The following is a 20,796-nucleotide window of genomic DNA, read 5'->3' on the forward strand; positions in this document are numbered from 1 at the left end:
ACAGACACCAGGGATCCCATGTACATGGCGCAGCAAGGGATCAGTCAAAATCTCCGCTGTCAAGCCCGTGAAAAGTCTATGTGCAACGGCACGGAAGGAACAGCAAAAGCCGTTCCTTTGCCGATGAGAGAAAATTCCAGGCCACTATTATTGACCTTGGTGTTTTAAAAAATAGTCACACCTCACTTTCCATCTCAACACCAACAAGCCAGTGTGAACATGTCCCCTGGCACTGGAAGCACTATTGCCCACTGTTTGAGTAAAACAAGAGTTTCGTGAAACAAAAACAAGAAATGCTGGAATCACTCAGCAGGTCTGGCAGCATCTGTGGAAAGAGAAGCAGAGTTAACGTTTCGGGTCAGTGACCCAAGAGTTTCGTGACCTCATTTGATTTCCAAGCTTTCCTCTTGCCTTAAACTGTTTTTAGATTATTGTTTTGTATACTACAGTGAACATTTTCTACACACATTACTTCATCCTCCCACAAACCAAGATCCGGCCTATGTAGACGCGTAGCTGCCCGGTTGCCTTGGCTACGGCGCAACGCGACAATCGGGAGTTATGAAAGATCGCGACAAAAGTGAAGGCCGCGCAAAGCCTCGCGATATTTGACAGAGGGGAGTGAGGGAAGAAAAATGGCGGTGTTATCTTAAGTAAGATCGAAGAGTTTGCGAACTGGATAGTGGCGCTGGTGATCAGCGGCCCTCCCACTTTATATGTGCCCTTTTTTTTTTAGCCGCGTTTGCTGTAGCTTTTCTTTCCCCACAAAGTTAGTTTCTCACTGCTTCCCGCCTTCCCTCAGGCTCTCTCTGGTGCCGCTCCCCCCCACTCCCTGCTCCAGGCCGCTGTGTTATTCCTATGTTACTGCAGCCTCCGAGCCCCGTGTTTGACTGCTCTACATGTCGTTGTGTGGCTGTCACGGCGCAACAGCAGCTAAAAGTGCGATCGTCAACCTCCGAGCTCGTGCGAGGTGTACGGCAGCAGTACTGCCACTGTCCCTTTTACTGTTGCCCTCGTCGTCATGACAGGAGAGAAGGCGGAAAGGATTTCCAACGGCCGCTCGGTGCGTAGGGATCACAGGCTGTTCAAAGAGGAGGCTGAAGCTGAGCAGGACGACGAGGCGGCTAGGACTAAAAACCGGACTAAACTCTTTGCGAACCACAAATTGATCAAGAGCCCAGCTTTCACCACGGAGGCGTCCGCGACCAGAAACGAGGATTTTCCAGTCCACGAGTGCGTCTTTAAGGGCGATATTCGTAAATTATCGTCATCGATAAGGACCCACAACATCGCTCAAAAAGATCTCCATGGTGAGTTTGTTTACTGCAGTGCTATGTAATTCTTCTGGGAGTACGGCGCTACCAGTAGCGATTGCTGATCAAAGTTGAATGGATACGCACTTTTGGTTGTTAAGTGTATGTTTTTTTAATTGGGAGATAAATTTAATAGGGAAATGTATATCTTACCAGTTTTTAATCATTTGCTCTACCTAATTTTCAACTTTAAATTTAATATATAAAGTTGACCAAATAGAATATACTAATCGTAGAGAAAACTACAGAATCTATTTAGTTACTCAGTCTCAAATATGCTAAAATCTGCTTTTTGAGAACTTTGATTCTGAAAACTATAGCTATTATCACAATGAAAAGACTTTTACATTCCTGCTTAGTTCTGCATAGATGGATCAAAAATTAATGGTGCACTATAAACAGGAAAGTTCGTGTTGAGTTAGCTAAACTTTCAGGGAGAGAATTGTTCAAGTTTTGAACACACATAGCAAATTGTACGGGCTGTTGGTATTACTTTGTACGTGTATTTTTCAATACAAACAAACTGCAAGTATTCACTTGAAAAGTGTGTTTTAAGCATCTAGTTGACATTTTGTTTTATTGATAGTGCAACCTGAAATATTTGTAATGCTGTGACCCATTGAAATAGATTATGACTCTGGCAAATTTTACTCCACCTCGATCATAAAATCTTATAGGCATAGAATGATACAGCAAAGAAGGAGGCTTTTCAGCCCACTGTGTCTATGCTGGTGCTTTGAAAAAGCTTGCCAATTAGTCCCAAACCTTTCTCCATAGCCCTGCAAATTTTCCACTTCAACTATTTATCAAGTTCCCTTTTGAAAGTTATTATTGAAGCTGCTTCCACTACACCTTCAGACAGTGCATTCCAGCTCATCATAACATGCTAGGTATATATTTTAAAAATCTCTCTCTCACCTCTGGTTCTTTTGCCATTTACCTTAAATCTGTGTCCTCTGTTTACCGATCCTTCAGCCAATGGAAGCAGTTTCCCCTTATTTAAACTAGCAGAACTATTCATGATTTTCAACAGCTCTATTAAATCTCCCCTTAACCTTCTATGTTGTAAGGAGAGCAACTCCAGTTTCTCTAATCTCCACATAGCTGATGTCTTTCATCCTTGTTATCATTCTAGAAAATCTCGTCTACACCTTCTGTAAGGCCTTGATAGAGACATAGAGTTATACAGAATAGAAACAGGCCCTTTGATCCACCGTGTCCATGCCGGCCGTCAAGCCTATCCTAATCCCATTTTCCAGCACTTGGCCCGTAGCCTTGTATGCTATGGCGTTTCAAGTGCTCATCTAAATACTTATAAATGTTGTGAGGGTTCCTGCCTCTACCACCCCTTCAGGCAGTGTGTTCCAGATTCCAACCACCTTCTGGATGAAAAAAGTTTTCCTCAAATCCCCTCTAAACCTCCTGCCCCTTACCTTAAATCCATGTCCCCTGGTTATTGACACCTCTGCTAAGGGAAAAAGTTTCTTCCGATCTATGCCCCTTATAATTTTGTATACCTCAATTAGGTCCCCCTCATCCTTCTCTGCTGTAAGGAAAACAACTCTAGCCTACCCAGTCTCTCTTCATAGCTGAAATGCTCCAGCCCAGGCAACATCCTGGTGAATCTCCTCTGTACCCTCTCCAGTGCAGTCACATCCTTTCTTTAGTGTGGTGACCAGAACTGTACACAGTACTCCAGCTATGACCTAACTCGCGTTTTATACAGCTTCCTAAAGTGTGATGTCCAGAATTACATAATATTACAAAGGCTCGGACTTTGCTGTCGGTGCCAAACAAATAACATTAGCCATTTACTGCACGTACACGTGCCCACAGACTTTCCATGAGCTTTTACACTGACACTTGCAGTTATTAGAAAGTCAAAGTAGCACAGTGCCCTCGACAGGAGATCTGGGACTTGTGTGAAGAGAGAAAGCAACTGTGTATCTCAACTAATCAGACTGAAGAGTCCTTACTGAAATATATAACCAGGAAGTGTAAGTGAGAATGTTTAATTCAATGTCAAATTATGTGAAATAAAGAGAGGGAAAGAAAGGTGGAATTCAGAGAGAGAAATGAAAATCAAAAAGTACAAAAATCAATTTTTTGTAGATTAAAAAAAAATCTTCAATCATTAAAATCTGAAGGAATGAGACTCCACACTTATAAAAGCTAATTTTCATTCCAGAGAAGTTGTTTGGCAGTAATTAAAACTTATCATGCCGTTAAAAATTCATTTACTCTTGAATGGACGAGCCCAAACTTTTTCTGGCGTGTTTAATAGCTATCTATCATGTAAGCATTCCGACTTATCACCCTTCCTTGTGCTTCCTGAGTCTCTGAGATACCCGTGTAGCAAAGCTTCTGGAGGCGCAGGGCAACTCAGCAGTGTTAACATTTCTACGTTTAACTGTGCATGTGCAAATCTGGAAATTGCTGTCAAATTTACTCCTTAATAATGGTGACAGCCTCACTGTTATTTCTACTGCAAAATGCATTGTATTTACAGCACAGAAACAGGCCATGGGCACAACTGCAGCTGGGGCCTAACCATTAATTTATTAAAATTTAACGTAACTTCCTTGCTTTTGGAAAGAAAAAGAGACTTACATTTATATAGCACTTTTCATGACCACCCGATGTCTCAAATAGTGCCTCTCTCCTTCCCCCCCCCAATGCTGACAATCTGGGCTGCTCTAGTAGGTTAATGACATATAGGGTATGGAAAAGGTACACCCACCCCCAAAACTGATAAATAACTAATCCCTCTACACCCTTGTTCTCCCATTTGCTTTCTGCCTCACATCTGCAAAATGTGTTGGCCTACATTCTTTGCATCACGAGAGCTGAAATATAGAAGGATGTATCCTCTCATCTAGTAAGGATTTGAAAGTTTCCTTGCTTTTTCCAAAAGACTTTGAAAGAAACTGCTGATTAAATTCTCAAAGCTTTTATTTCAGACAGCCAATGAAATTTTATATATACTTGCTCAAAAACAAAACAATATGTGGTGAATGCAAATAGAGGCAGTAGTAGGAATATTATCTGTTTGGTTTTTTTATTGGTGGCGCTTAGGGAAAAAAATTAGTGTTTATAGAAGGTTTTTTTTGGGTCACTCATCAGTTATAGTTGCACATAACATCACCTGAACTATTTTTAAGACTTACTGATTTTTAAAATATAAAATCTTGGAACTATAAAAACAAATGTGTGATTTGAGAATTTTTGTTTGATTATGGAAATTTATATTTATCAAAGACTGTATTAGTTAGCAATCTCATTAATAGTGTGCTGTGGTCCATGACAGAATTGCATAAATCAGGAAACCACATACCTTCAATCCCTGATTTTCTGTCAATTAACTTTAACTTGTGGAAAAATTTACACTATTGCTTGAAAGTAAGAACATAAAAATAGAAACTGGGTGATTATGATGAGAACTGCTGATGGAGCATATAATATTAGGAAACACAAACTGTGCACCACATTCATTAACTGCTCCGAGACATTGACCTTCCACAATGCCTCTCTGTTCCAGAATCCTTGGACCTTCCTTTGTTTTAAGAACTTGCCTTTTCAGTGTTCCTGAAAACTTGAGCCCACCTCAAAATATAGTTAGACCTTTACACCCATCCCAATGCTGCTAAGTCCATGTCCCTGATCATTTTTTTTTAGTCATTCATGAAGTATGAGTGTCACTGGCAGGGGAAATGTAATTGCCTGTCCCTAATTGTCCTTGAGAAAGTGGCGGTGAGCCATCTTCTTTAACTGTTTGTAGTCCGTGTGGTGACAGTGCTCCCACAGTTAGGAGGGAATTCCAGGATTTTGACCCAGCCACAATGAAGGAACGGCGATATATTTCCAAGTCAGGATGGTGTGAAACTTGGAGGTGGTGGTGTTCCCGTGCACCTGCTGCCCTTGTTCTGCTAGATGGTAGAGATCGCAGGCTTGAGAGGTGTTGTTGAAGCAGCCTTGGTGAGTTGCTGTTGTGCTTCTTGTAAATGGTATGCGCTACAACTAGGCTGCGCTGGTGTTGGAGGGAGTGAATGTTTAAAGTGACGAATGGGGTGCCAGTCAAGCAGGTTTCTTTGTCCTATATGGTGTCAAGCTTCTTGAGTGTCGTTGGAGAGTATTCCATCACACTCCTGACTTGTCTTGTAGATGGTGGAAAGGCTTTTGGATTCAGGAGATGTTATTCTTAAAACCTCTGATTCACTTCAGTAATGACTTGGGATAAATATATCCCAATGTGCTTGCTATTTCTCTTTAACTTGACTACCATTATCTTTCATTTATCTAATCACACTTTTCGTTTGATTAGATTAGATTAGAGATACAGCACTGAAACAGGCCCTTCGGCCCACCGAGTCTGTGCCGACCATCAACCACCCATTTATACTAATCCTACACTAATCCCATATTCCTACCAAACATCCCCACCTGTCCCTATATTTCCCTACCACCTACCTATACTAGTGACAATTTATAATGGCCAAGTTAACTATCAACCTGCAAGTCTTTTGGCTTGTGGGAGGAAACCGGAGCACCCGGAGAAAACCCACGCAGACACAGGGAGAACTTGCAAACTCCACACAGGCAGTACCCAGAATCGAACCCGGGTCCCTGGAGCTGTGAGGCTGCAGTGCTAACCACTGCGCCACTGTGCCGCCCACTATTTTGCTTGCTTGCATATTTTTTTATTTTTCCATTTTTCTTTGTAATATACGTCTATTTATTTTATGCATTTGTAAACCTATTTTTTGTTCACTCTTCTCATCCATAGAACCCCTGGCCTTTGGTACAGTTGCTTTGCTCATCGTCGGAATTTGTTTAATTTGCACCTTATTTAAGTATTTCCCACTGCTGGTTAAATGCTTGATATTTTCTCACGCAGTAAGACTGGGCTAGATTACCATACATTCCATATAAGTTAGCTTATTTTCGTTGCAGCACTTTTATTGTTAACTCCCTTTTCATATCTATTTTGAATGTGAAACTAATTAGGTAATAGTTGCTGTTTTCCAAGTGTTGCTCTGCTTCAGGTTACTTACTTATCTTGACAAATTACCCAGAATTAGTTTTAATATTGCGCACTCCTTTTGTTTTGAATGTGCAAAATCCTGATTAAGGAAGCAGACTTGGTTGCATTCTAGAAGCCTCTCCAATTTGACCACAAACAAATGTCTTATCCTAGTCTATCTTGGAATAGTAAAAATCCTCCAGTGTTGTAACTCCGTTACCACTGTAAGTCTTTCCAAATTGCCTGGAAACCTTATCCTGATTTCTTTCTGACTATTTCACCCATAATGCATGCCTGATACTGGAACAGGTCTCAGTACTGTAATGGATCCCTCTGTTTCTTAATCCAGACAGTTTTGTCTGAACACCATCAATTAAAAAAAAAAATTCTATATTTATAATAAAGTTTTTAGTGAGGCTCCTCTGTTTTTATATTCTTTCTACCCTTGTACCACCTACTACAATTGACATTCATGCAGTTCTTTTAAAAAAAGATTGCCAGAAGAGAGAGCTTAGGAGGGGTGATTGAAAGCTTGGTGAAAAGTTATGCTTTCAGAATTTTCTTCAAAGGAGGAGAGAGAGGGCTGAGAGAATTACAGAAAGCAGGGCAGAGACAAACGGAAGCTCTGATACCTCTGATGGGACAGAAGAAGGGTAGATGTACAAGGGGCCAGAGTTGGAAAACTGAGAAATTGGGGGAGGAGGTGGCGTAGTGGTATTGTCACTTGTCTAGTAACCCAGAGACCCAGGGTATTGCTCTGGGGACATGGGTTCGAATCCCACCACAGCAGAATTTGAATTCAGTTAATAAATCTGGAATTAAAAGCTAGTCTAATGGTGACCTGAAACCATTGTCGATTGTTGTAAAAACCCACCTGGTTCACTAATGTCATTTTTAGGGAAGGAAATCTGCTGTCCTTACCTGGTCCAGCCTACATGTGACTCCAGACCCACAGCAATGTGGTTGACTCCTAAATGCCCTCTGAAATGGCCTACCAAGCCACTCAGTTGTATCTAACCACTACAAACTCTGTAAGTAATGAACTCCGTAACAGCACGGTAGGTGTACCTACCCATGGAGTGCAGCGGTTCAAGAAGGCAGCTCATCACATTCTTCTCAAGGGCAATGAGGGATGGGCAATAAATGCTGGCCTCGCCAGTGACGCCCACATCCCATGAATGAAACAAAAAAATGTAAAACTGGAGAAAGTTAGGGTGTATCAAGGCCAGGAAGGGATTTGACGATGAGGATTTTAAACCATTAATGGCCTGTGAGGGTGGGAATAATGGATGAACTTCAACTTAACCAGAATGCAGCTAAGTTGGAGCTTGTGAAGGCAGAAGGAGAGCATTGAAGTAGTTGGGTCTGGAGGTGACTAAAGCAATGTGAAGAGGCTAAGATTGGAGCAGTGTTGTGCAATGTTGCATAGGTAAAAATAAGTGGTTATGCTGGAGACATAATCAGTCTAGAAGTACATCTCTGGGTCAAAGAGGAACCCCAAGGTTGCACAGTTTTGTTGAATGAAGTCCATGTCAAGTGAGCAGAGTTTGTGTTGAGCATTGAAAATCGTGTCTTCAGTCTGCCCCATGTTAAACTGAAGAAAGTTGGCTCTCCAAAGTCTTGGATGAAGAGCAGTTTCCTCATCTGAGTGGTTTTGGTGTTGAGAGGTAGAGCTGGATATCATCATTATACATACAGAACCTGAACCTATGCCAGTGAATGATGTCACTGAGGAGCAACATGAAATTAAGGAAAAGGAGTGGGCCAAGATCGGTCCTTAAACTACCGAGGTGATGGTGTGGTAGGAAGGGGGAGGTTAAGCCATTACTAGAAATGCAGTGGCCATGTTCAGAAAGTTAAAGGAACCAAGCGATGGCAGCCCCATGGAACTAAGCAGAGAAGAGGTGGTAGAGGAGGACAGTATTGCCAGCTGTGACATGCTGCAGGAAGATTGAGGGGGATCAATATTATATCGGGTGTCATTCATGAATTTAGCCTGGGCAATATCAGTGTTGCAACATTGGCAGAAACTGGACTAGAGGAATTAAATAAGGAGTTTCTGGAAAGATGGGCATGGAGCTGGAGGCAACATCTGCTCTAGAACCTTGGAATAAAGCAAGCTTAGAAATGGGATGATTGGATGGATGGGTTGAAGGTGAGTTTTTTGAGTACGAGGTAATGATAGGTTTTGAGGGTGATGATGCCGATGAAAGGGTGCTATTAAAGTAATAGCTCGCATGTGTGGGGGTGATGAGTGGCAGTAGAATGAGTGATCAGTGTTGGGGAGGTCATCTAGGGAGTATGTGGTGGGTTTCCTGGAGGTGGAGTTTTGAAAGCAAAGCAACTGGAAAGTATTGAGGATATGTTGCTGGAATGGTTGGGGACTGAGGATAGGTCTAGAAGTGGAGAAAAGGGCAGCAGCTACACAAATATGGGCGGCACAGTGGCGCAGTGGTTAGCACCGCAGCCTCACAGCTCCAGCGACCCGGGTTCAATTCTGGGTACTGCCTGTGTGGAGTTTGCAAGTTCTTCCTGTGTCTGTGTGGGTTTTCTCCGGGTACTCCGGTTTCCTCCCACCACATAGTATAGGTAGGTGGTAGGAGAATATAGGGACAGGTGGGGATGTGGTAGGAATATAGGATTAGTATAAATGGGTGGTTGATGGTCGGCACAGACTCGGTGGGCCGAAGGGCCTGTTTCAGTGCTGTATCTCTAAATAAATAAAATAAAAAAATTGCTTTGTTCTTTGAGACAGAATAGCTCCTTTAGTTCTACATCTTTTTAATTGGAGCCAAGGATAGTGGGGAAAGGAGAAAGGATAGTTGTGGAGGAAAGGAGCCTTGTGTTGGTCTTACTTTACAGGAGGATTTTGGAACAGTAGGCAGATCTGTCAATGACTACACCAGTTGTGTGTCAAATGTGCTAAAACTTGGACCCTTTTGATTTAGCAGAGCAAAGATGGTAGTGTACCAGAGGAAGCAACAGGTATGGAAGGCAGTGAATGACATCCTTGTTTCTAGGAAAGCAAAGTTGAGATGAAGGAATGGTAAGTTGATGGTAGTAGGTGTCCTGATGGGTGGAAAGAAAAGTCGTGAGAGCTCTACGGTTTTGAAAAAAAAATTTCCATATAGAAATGCTGAGGTTATTCCGATTGGGGTAAGATTCAGGAATATGGTGGGTAAGCGGCGCAGGAAGGGATATCCTTATTGCTGATGATGATGTCACATGCCGAGACTCCGTGAGATCAAGAGGGTGGATATAGGTATGTGAAAGGTGAGGATAGCAAAAACAACACAGGTGACCAAAGCTTGGTAGAGTTTAAGGAATCTTTTAAAGGAGGAGAGAGAGGGATTCTGGAGCTGTGTCCCTCTACATGTGAAGATATGGCCACCAATGATAAAAGTGAAGGAAATCAGAGATGCACAAGAAGCCTTAATTAGAGGAATGCAGAGTTCTTGGAGGTTTGCAGGCCTGGAGGAGATTACAGAGATGGGGAGGGGTGCGAGGCCAGTGAGGGATTTGAATAGTGTGAGAATTTTAAAATCAAGGTGTTTGGGGACCAAGGGCCAAAATAGGTCAGTGAGCACAGGGGTGATGGGTGAACGAGACTTGGTGAAAGTTAGGATACAGGCAGGAGTTTTGGATGAGCGTTTATGCAGGGCCGCAAAAACCGGGTGTGGGAACTTAGGTGGAGATTGAAGTTGCTAAGGGTAAGTAGTTACTTGATGTTGGAGAAAGGAGGAAATTAACTTGGGGCTTGGGAGAATGGTAAACAAGAATTTTGAATGCAAAGGAGAAGGGACGAAACAGATTGTGGTGCTTCAAGGACTAGGGGCAGAATGGAGGTATGATTTGGTGATTTTTGGCTGCCATGGAAATCTGGTCTAACTTTTGTTAATCGGCAATTAGGATGACATTGTCATCAGTCAAATTAACAAAAGTTCCCCCTTTTCAAAGGAGCACAAACAATAAACTTCAAATTATATTTCAAAACAAAAGGAAACTAATCAAATCAAAAATAAAAACAGAAAGTGCTGGAAATACTCAGCAGGTCAGGCAGCATCTGTGGAGAAAAAAAGCAGAGTTAACGCTTCAGGTCTGAGACCTTTGCCAGTTTTGATGAAAAGTCACAGACATGAAATGTTAACTCTGCTTCTCTTCCACAGATGCTGCCTGACCTGCTGAGTATTTCCTGGACTTTCTGTTTTTGTTTCAGTTTTCCAGCATCTGCAGTATTTTGCTTTTAATTTAATCAAATCAAAATGTTGTTGCCATGTACACAATGCACTCTAGTTGCTTTGGTGCCCACTAGTCATGGAAGGCTTTAAGCGTACTGGTGGACATCACATGCTCCCTCTTGATCGACACCTGGGCGTAGACATAGTTGTGGGGTCCCTTCAGTTGCACACTTTGTAGACATGTTAATGGTACCTTGGCCAAGCCCAGGAGCTGTCCCACAGGATGTCCTCTGACTTGCCCGCCAACCTCTGCACCAGCTGGCCAGAGATCAGGATTGTGGGACTGAAGTGCAGGAAGTTTGGTCTATTTCATAATTTGTCCTTCACTGTTCTCAACATTTCTCCGACCTGTCCTAAATAGGTCTCCACATTCGCTTGCTGAGCCCATCAAAACGCTTTGTGTTAAAAACCTTTTAAACATTTCCGGTCATCTCTGTTTCATTGGAAATAGTCTTCGTATCTGAAGTGTTTCCTCATAACTATATAGTTTGTCATCTCTTGTATCACTCTGATGAATCAATGCCGTATGCCTTCATTAAAGCAATAATGGGGTACCCAAATGGCACACAGTGCTGTAAACAGTGGTCTGACCAGTGTCTTGTACAAATTCATTGTAACCTCTTTGCTTCTGTATCCTATGCCCCTGTTTGTGAAATCTAGGATTCTGTTGATTTTTTTTTACAGCTTTCTCTACCTGCATTTACACTTTCAATGAATTATGTATTTGAACCCCAAGGTTTCTCTGTTCATAACCCCCTTCAATATCCTTCCATTGGGTTTAAATTCCCATTCCATGTGTCTTCCCAAAATGTAGAATGTTACACCTTTCTGCATTAAATTGCATCTACAACCTTTCCACTTCTCTCTTCTCTTGAAGTTTTTTACAGTTGCCTCTGTTTACCAAACTCCTTATTTTTCTATTGTCAGCAAAATCAAATATTGTGATGTTTATACCCAAGTAGATTTATCAACAAAAGGGGACCCGGCACAGACTTGGATATACCACTTCCAACACCTCACCAATCTGAGCGACTCTCATTAACCCTGACTTTTTGTTTTCTGTCTGTCAACCAACTTTGTATTTATGCTTCTGAATTTTCTCATGAACCTGTGCCTGAAGGTCTTACTTTTTAACGTAACATCTAGCTCCTCAAATTGTACACGATCTCCATCTGTTCTTCTGATATTGGTTCCATCATGAACCATGATTGCTGTTCCCTATTCTCCTTCACCCTGGCTCCTGGGATCATGTATTCCTGTTCTTATCTATATCTTTGATCAATATACAATATTAGATAACAGACAAATTCAGACCATCACAAGTTGTCTCTATCGCTTCTATCTGAGTTCTCCTTTCCTCTCACCTCACTTCTCAACTAATGGTCTCCTCTTCCTGTCCTCTTCCATACTGTGCCCCTCTAGTTATGGGTTTCTACCTCCAGTAATATGCTTGTCTCAGAACTCTTCAGTTGAAAGATCATTCTTGCATTTATGATTTCTTTTCATGCTTAGAAACTTCCACAAAATATCAGCTTTGCCTGTCCTGTCGTAGTGGTAATTCACCTTGCTTGGCCTTACTCTGGAATGACTGAACTCATCACCTTTCAAAACCACACTCCTCTTACATTAGTTTTTGTTGCTCCTCACTCATGTTCTCATGGATTGCTATGTCCCTTTGGGTTAAGTAGAACAACATAAACCTGTATTGGTTATTGATATTTAGTATTATTGTAGCAAAATTACCTTGTTGTCTTGCTTTACTTTGCATTGCTGTGTAACTAAAGCTGCACCTGTAGCTTTGAAACTAATGCTATTTCTAAGTCCAAAAGCTTTAATTTCTCCTGATCTTCATTAATGTTCTTTTTTCATGTCAAAGAGAATAAAAATAAATTAGAAATGGTTCAGACATAATTGGGTATAATCATTTGCAAAAATTTTACTGATATAGGTAATATAAATAACACTTGACAGAAATTGTATAGAGTCACATCTCAGTTTCTACATATTTTATTTTTTTTAGGAAATACACCGTTGCACCTTGCTGTGATGCTAGGGCATAAAGGTGAGTACATTTTCTGATGTCTCTAAAAGTTGCACTTAGTACTGTATTCTCTCTAATTTATTGCAGAAGATTTATCTGAACATTGTAGATTGCTACAAACCTAAAATATTGTCAAATGGATCAATTTGTCAAGTTGATCACTCAAAGTATTGCAGACCGAAAGAATTTTAAATGTAAAAATTGGAATTGAACAGTCTTTGGGCTTTCCTTGATGCGGCTTAGACCATCAATTCAGTTAGAATTGCTGTTAGAACTTAGATGGATTTAGTTTTTTTCCAGTTATTGTCAGTTACTTAATGAATTAAACTTTTGAGGTAAGAGTTATATAAATATGTTTACTTAAACTTTTGGTTTTTGATATGGAAGTATAATGGATGTGTGTGACTCTTGTGGAATGTGATTCTCTGATCCAATTTCTCCCCATATTGTATTCAATCAGAAATTAAATTGGATGTTACATTAATGTAGACACACAGAAATTTATTTTATAACACTACCTCACCTAGGATTCAATTTGCAGAGTTATGAATAGCATATATACATTGTACATTATTACAACTCCAGAGCCAGGAGGTAAAGGGTAGAACTGGAGCCAGGTATGCGCTTAGAAGCTTTTATTTACAGAGACGCATATTCTATTTCGTGCACTTTCAACCCAACAACCACAGTTACAGCCTGCTGCTATAATATGTATTTTATATATATGAGGACAGTTGAGCCCCCAATTAATGCCCACCAACTGAATACAATTAAACACCCAATTAATATGTGATTGGCATGCGATATACATTGCATTTACAGTATATAATGTTAACATGTTACTAACAGAGAAAAATATGAAGTCAATCTCTTGTGGCAGTGCTGACTGTCAGTCAAGATGTATTGCTTTAAGGAGCACACGAGCATTATACCTGTAATGCATAATGCATTATTCTGCTGCTTAAGTGCAGAAACATGCAACTTAGCGTGTTCCTTAAAACTACCAAGCATAACTGCTGTGACTTTTTAATGAACCTTCTGCAGCATTGCTCACTGATTCAGAGGAAAGAATTCTGAATTAAATTTGTAGAAGTTCTGCCCAGTGACACTTGAGGCAAGTGGTGTTTTGTTTCTGTAAACTAATGATTTTTTTCCTTACTAACTGCAGCTAGATAAATAGATATCACCATTGAATAAATAAATCTTTGCAAATCTTTTTTTTCCTGAATTTTCAGTAGAGGTGAAATAAGAGTATATGCTATACTCACTCCCCTTTGTCTGTGGGTCATCTAGCCACTCTGAGATAAACAAAAACATGTGAAAATAGGTTTCTTATAATACCATACCTCAAAAAAAATGGTTTTTAAAGATATTGATTTGGCTTGCTTTGAAATTGTTTGTATTTCAAAAGTGGTACTATATGCTATTATAGTGCTGTAGTGAGTACTATAGCAGGATTAATCTCCACTTGGAGCGGCAGGGATAGTCAGCATGGCTGTGTCAGGGAGAGATCGTGTCTAACTAACTTGATTGAATTTTTTGAGGATGTGACTAGATGTGTAGATGAGGGTAAAGCAGTTGATGTAATCTGCATGGACTTCAGTAAGGCTTTTGATAAGGTCCCGCATGGGAGATTAGTTAAGAAGGTAAGAGCCCATGGGATCCAGGGCAATTTGGCAAATTGGATCCAAAATTGGCTTAGTGGCAGGAGGAAGAGGGTGATGGTAGAGGGTTGTTTCCGCGAGTGGAAGCCTGTGACCAGTGGTGTACCGCAGGGATCAGTGCTGGGACCCTTACTGTTTGTAGTGTACATTAACATGAATATAGGAGGTGTGATCAGTCAGTTCGCAGATGACACAAAAATTGGTGGTGTCGTAAATAGTGAGGAGGAAATCCTTAGATTACAGGATGATATAGATGGGCTAGTAAGATGGGCGGAGCAGTGGCAAATGGAATTTAATCCTGAGAAGTGTGAGGTGATGCATTTTGGGAGGACTAACAAAGCAAGGGAATATACAATGGATGGTAGGACCCTAGGAAGTACAGAAGGTCAGAGGGACCTTGGTGTACTTGTCCATAGATCACTGAAGGCAGCAGCACAGGTAGATAAGGTGGTTAGGAAGGCGTATAGGATACTTGCCTTTCTTAGCCGAGGTATAGAATATTAGAGTAGGGAGGTTATGCTGGAGCTGTATAAAACACTAGTTAGGCCACAGCTGGAGTATTGTGTACAGTTCTGGGCACCACCCCATAGGAAGGATGTGATTGCACTGGAGAGGGTGTAGAGGAGATTCACCAGGATGTTGCCTGGGTTGGAGCATTTCAGCTATGAAGAGAGACTGAAAAGGCTAGGGTTGTTTTCCTTAGAGCAGAGAAGACTGAGGGAAGACATGATTGAGGTATACAAATTTATGAGGGGCATTGATTGATTAGATAGGAAGAAACTTTTTCCCTTAGTGGAGGGGTCAATGACCAGGGGGCATAGATTTAAGGTAAGGGGCAGGAGGTTTAGAGGGGATTTGAGGAAAAATGTTATCACCCAGAGAGACGGTGGTTGGAATCTGGAACGCACTGCCTGAAGAGGTGGTAGAGACAGGAACCATCACAACATTGAAGAAGTATTTAGATGAGCACTTGAAACGCCATAGCATACAAGGCTACGGGCCAAGTGCTGGAAAATAGGATTAGAATAGGCAGGTACTTGATGGCCAGCACAGACATGATGGGCCGAAGGGCCTGTTTCTATGCTGTATGAGTCTATGACTCTAGTATAGCACTTAATGCTCTAGCTTGAGCAAAAACTAAGTTGTAGTCCTGAAAATCAAACTGATGTACGCTGAGAGATTATACACACTAAACCTGCTCAGTCCCCATTTGATGAAGTCACAGAATAGAAGCATTGAATCATACAGCATAGAAGGAGGCTATTCGGCTAGTTGTGGTTGCGCTGGCTCCTTGAAGGAGCTTTGCAATTACTTCCATTCCCTGCCCTTCTCCATAGCCCTGCATTTTTTTTTCACTTCAAGTATTTATCCAATTCCCTTTTGAAAGTTATTATTGAATCTGCTTCCATCATCCTTTCAGAAACCACATTCTAGATCAGAACAACTCACTGTAACTTTTTCTTTGTCCCACCTCTGGTTCTTTTGCCAATTACCTTAACTCTATCTTCTGGTTACTGACCCTTCTGCCACTGGCAACAGTTTCTTATTATTTATCAAAACCCTTCATGATTTTGAACACCTCTGTTAAATCGCCCTGTAAGCTTTTCTGTTGCAAAGAGAACAATTCCACTTTCTCTACTGTCTCCATGTAACTTCATCCCTAGTACCATTCTAGTAAATTGAAGGACTTGACATCTTTCCTAAAGTGTGATGCACAGAATTGGACATAACACACCAGCTAGAACCTAACCAGTGTTTTAGAAATATTTAGCATCACTTCCTTGCTTTTATACTCTATGCCTCTATTTATAAAGTGAAGGATCCTGTTGCTTTTTTCTTAGTAGCCTTCTCAACTTGTCCTGCCAACCTCAAAGACTTGTATACCGCACCCCCCCACCACCCCCCCCCCCCAGACTTGCTGTTCCTGTACCTTTTTGAAAATTGTATAATTTAGTTTGTATTGCTTCTCATTCATCCTACAAAAATGAATCACTTCACTCTTTACTGCATTGAAATATGTCTGCCCATTTCACTGCCTGTCTATATCCTCCTGACGCCTGTTACTATCATCACTGTTCACAGCATTTCCATGTTTTGTGTTATCTGCAACCTTTGAAATTGTGCCAATTTTACCGAAGTCCAGGTCATTAATATATATCAAAAAGAGCAGTGGTCCCAACACAGACTACTGGAAGAACACCACTCTGCGCTTCCCTCCAGTCTGAAAAACAGCTTTTGACTACTACTCTCTGTTTTCTGTCCCTTAGACAATTTTGTATCCCACATCCCCTTTTAATATACCCATGGACTTTAATTTTGCTAACTCTATTATGTACAACTAAGTCAAATGCCTTTTGAAAGTCCATGTATACACCATCAACTACACTTCTATTATCAACTATCTCCATTACTTCATCAAAATAACACAAATCAAGTTAGTTAAACACAATTTGCCTTCAACAAATCTCTGCTGGCTTTCATTTATTAACACACATTTTTCCAAGAGCCATTTAATTTTGTCCCAGATTACTGTGTCTCTAAAAGTTTCCCCCACCACTGATGTTAGGCCTTTTTCCTTTTTTTGAACAGGGGTGTAACATTTGCAACCGTCGAGTCCTCTGGCGCCACTATTCTAAAATTGTGGCCAGACCCTCCGCAACTTCCATCCTTCCTTCCCTCAGCAATCTAAGATGCATCAGGGCAGGGTGACCTTTTCTATTTTGAGTGCTGCCAACCTTTTAAGTACCTCCTCTTTATCTACTTTTATCCTAAGTCATATATTCCGTTCTCATTTTATTTATTTATTTTTATTTATTTAGTGATACAGCACTGAAACAGGCCCTTCGGCCCACCGAGTCTGTGCCAACCATCAACCACCCATTTATACTAATCCTACACTAATCCCATATTCCTACCACATCCCCACCTGTCCCTATATTCACCTACCTATACTAGGGGAAATTTATAATGGCCAATTTACCTATCAACCTGCAAGTCTTTGGCTGTGGGAGGAAACCAGAGCACCCGGTGAAAACCCATGCAGACACAGGGAGAACTTGCAAACTCCACACAGGCAGTACCCAGAATTGAACCCGGGTTGCTGGAGCTGTGAGGCTGCGGTGCTAACCACTGCGCCGCCCATTTTAACATAATACTTTGACAAAGCACTTTAAGACTAATTTGTTGCAACTGAGGAGTTTCTCTGTTGTACAGGCCTAGGTTGCAGGCGATGCAAAACGGAGGCACTGCAACATTGCCCTTGATGGAGGATATAATTAAAGTTTAAATAGGCAATTTCCATTATAAATATGAACACAGGAATTTATAATAGAAAAGGCAGACATAGGAAATGCATGTAGAAATAAATGTTTCTAATATACTATATAGATACAATATGCACAGTGCTTTCTGTTCATCGCACATCCCACTTTGAGTATCACATCTTTTTGATCTGCTGATTTCTTGTTACTGTGGCTCAATTTTCGTATTTATAAACAGCAGTAAATGTAACTGAATAGGTAAGGAATGAATCATCAGGAAGTAGCAAATGGAAAAGAAAACCACAAATAGTGCAATTTAGAGAATCAAAAATGGGCAATTGGCAGCAGCTACCAATAAAAAGTGACAGACAAAATTTCTCAATTAAAAAAAAAACTCCCTTTGGCTGCCATCTTAGTTTCTGTACTAATCTGAACGCTTGCTATTCAAAATAACATTTACAGTATAATTGCAAAATTTACAAGAAAATTATGAAACTTACTAATACCCAGTTTCCCTTGGAGATCTATGCTTATGTGATTAGCCTGAGCTTTTGAGTTTGTCTACGTAGATTGTCAGACTCATTATTGTTTACAGTAGAGACTCATGCTAACAAGCTATAGATCTCAGCATGCACATGGTGTCAGAATATTCTAGAATAGTTTAAGAACTGACTGCAAGATTGGCCTTTCACAGAATGCCCCAGGATTTGCTGTTTGTAAACATTGTCCCTTAGTGTAAAGGAAGTCAGAATGTACTTTTATCTTTTATTCCTTCTCTTCCCCCCCCCCCCCCCCCCCCCACACAGCAAAGCCATGTCAAGGACAGTGAAAGTAGTCTGATTTTTTTGTATAAAATATCAAAGATCAAGTAATTTATCAACTCTTCAACTTTGATTGAGATAATCCTGAAATGAAAAATGTGCTTACAATAAATATAAGTACTGTGTACATACATCCAACATATTACAAATGTATGACATGAAACTTCAAGCAGTGCCAGATTTCAAAGTGTGTTTATATTTTGTACTCCATTCTAGATGGTTACAGCAGCTACCTTTTTTTTGTATTTGTTATTATTTGCAAATACATGAAAGAATGTACCATTATTCAAATTTAGAGCAAGTCCTCAGTTTAAAATATTTTACCAAAATAATTAATTTCTGATGCAAATGGAAGATTAACCTCAAATTTTACAGATTGACCTTTGTTTAAAGAAAGCATAGCCTAACCATATTTTAAGATGTACCTCCTATTACATGCAGAAGTTTATTTATGTAACTGCGGCATTTGTGCTACATACTTCTGCCGTTGAGCAGCATATCTGTGTTGAATAAGAAAAATATAATCTTCCAGGAATCAAAGAAAGAACATATTTTTTAAATTTTTTTTTCATTCATGGTGTGTTATCCCTTTTTTCAGCAATGTAACCTCTTCCGCACTGTGAGTAGTGCCATTGAAGATCCAATCATAAGTATAAATATGGATTATGCATCCATAGGATGTCAAGCCTCAGTGAGGACAACAGTTCAAAACAAAGCATTCTGATGAAAGGTCACAGAACTGAAACATTAACTTTGCTTCTCTCTCCACAGATGCTGCCAGACCTGCTGAGTATTTCCAGCACATTTTGTATTTATTTCAGATAAATAAATCTTCAGTATTTTGCTTTTAGTCCAAATTGATTTGGCTTGAGCCAATTAGAGGCGGCCATTCTTCACTAGGCAGCAGGAAAACCACAGTAAACCAGTATTACAAAGCCAATTTTGATCTAATTACTCACTAAACACACATAAAATAGGTAATTTAATTTGAGAAATGCATGGAGGAAACTTTCCTTACACATATCTCCCTGGCAAGGGCATGCGAATTCTGAACTCAAGGTTTTTCCATGACTTGTCACCACATTCTTAAGTGTGTCAAAGAGAGAGAGGTACATCTTGAGAGTGATCATTTCAGCCTGTACGTGTGTAATTACATTACACAGAATGCACCACAACAAGCTCCGTGACATCACAATCAGGTTTTTAAAAAAAATACAATGACTAGGACAGGAGGGAATCCTAAATGAAAAAGGTTTGATATTTTTCATTTATTAACAATTAAAGCTGTTAAATAAAAATTGAGTTAGTGTTTGAGATTTTAAAAATTGTCTTGTCAAAGGGAACTGAGATTTACACTGGGGTTGGGGTTTGCAATGTATGAGGCACTTTTCTAAGCTCTGATATCGTGGTTGGAATTAGTTAAGTCTGGAGTATATTGAATGACCTCTTGCTCAAGAAGTTGGCCATTGGCAGTGGGAAAAATCTCGCTGATGCAGTGCTGTGCTAATGTCTGTCACTGTAAGAACCACAAATCCATTGTTAGAAGCAAGAGGGAGAAAGTAGCTACCATATATTGTGTAAAGAAATGAGAAAAGACAGGAGTGCTTTGGAATGAGATGGGGATTATTGCAAATCCATGATGGGAATTGCTTCAAAAAATACATGACCATTCCTGCTCCTAAAGAATAAAGGAAAAGACTCAACACTGATGCGGCAGATCTGCTCGCTGCTATTTCTGTCAGAAAATACTCTATTTTGAAGGTATGGGAATGCATCAATGAGTGAGAGCTAAAGTGACCATCTGGTGTTCAATATTTTGGAAAGGATTCACGTGGCCCTGAAAATTGAATTTGACTTTATAATAGAGTACCAAGCCATGCTATACATTTAGCTAATGAGCTACCAGGGAAACCACTTTATTACATCTTCGGGGTGTACTTGTCTACCTAGATCCAACTGAAATTGGGAAAGCCCAAGTGACTTGGTCAGAGTTTGTAAATGTACTGTATGACTGCTTCACAAATCAGTGCATAAAGGAAGCCACTAGTGGCACAGTTAACTTGGTATTAGTAGATTACCCAAATACTGTACAGAAAATGGAAGGTGTCTCTGGGGAACAGTGACCGCAGAATGATCAAAGTTAATGTGATCCAGAACCCAATTATAGCAAGAGTAGGAATAAGATTTGTAATGCACTGACGAAGGGATTGAGAAATGGATGTTTGTCAAATTTCAGTTGAAACCAAACAGAACACTTTTAAAAGGCATGCCCAAGTTTCACTAAGCTTAAACTTAAACAAGCAGGATCCTTAATGGATTAACAAACTAAAAGTAAAATCAAGAGGAGAAATTACCAATACAATTCCACAGGGCGAAAGAAGAAGGGGAATGCTGGAAGGAATATAGGATCATGCAGAAAGACGTTAAACAGGTAATTAG

At 40.4% G+C, this 20,796-nt stretch overlaps 1 protein-coding gene across 2 annotated transcripts in view; it reads left to right on the forward strand.

Annotated features, from left to right (window-relative positions):
- The first annotated feature begins 590 nt into the window (after positions 1 to 590).
- The window catches only part of ankrd13c (ankyrin repeat domain 13C), a 119,519-nt gene continuing 99,313 nt past the window's right edge, over positions 591 to 20,796 (forward strand). The window contains exons 1-2 of one of the 2 annotated variants that reach the window (XM_068037249.1): positions 591 to 1,310; positions 12,592 to 12,633. In XM_068037249.1, coding sequence (XP_067893350.1) covers positions 1,022 to 1,310; positions 12,592 to 12,633 — 331 coding nt within the window. In that variant the 5' untranslated portion in view covers positions 591 to 1,021. Of the gene's footprint in view, positions 1,311 to 1,395; positions 1,416 to 12,591; positions 12,634 to 20,796 lie in introns of those variants that run through there. The other variant, XM_068037250.1, reaches the window with a different exon arrangement.

Source organism: Heterodontus francisci, chromosome 8 (genome assembly GCF_036365525.1).
Source record: "Heterodontus francisci isolate sHetFra1 chromosome 8, sHetFra1.hap1, whole genome shotgun sequence".
NCBI classification, from domain to species: domain Eukaryota; kingdom Metazoa; phylum Chordata; class Chondrichthyes; order Heterodontiformes; family Heterodontidae; genus Heterodontus; species Heterodontus francisci.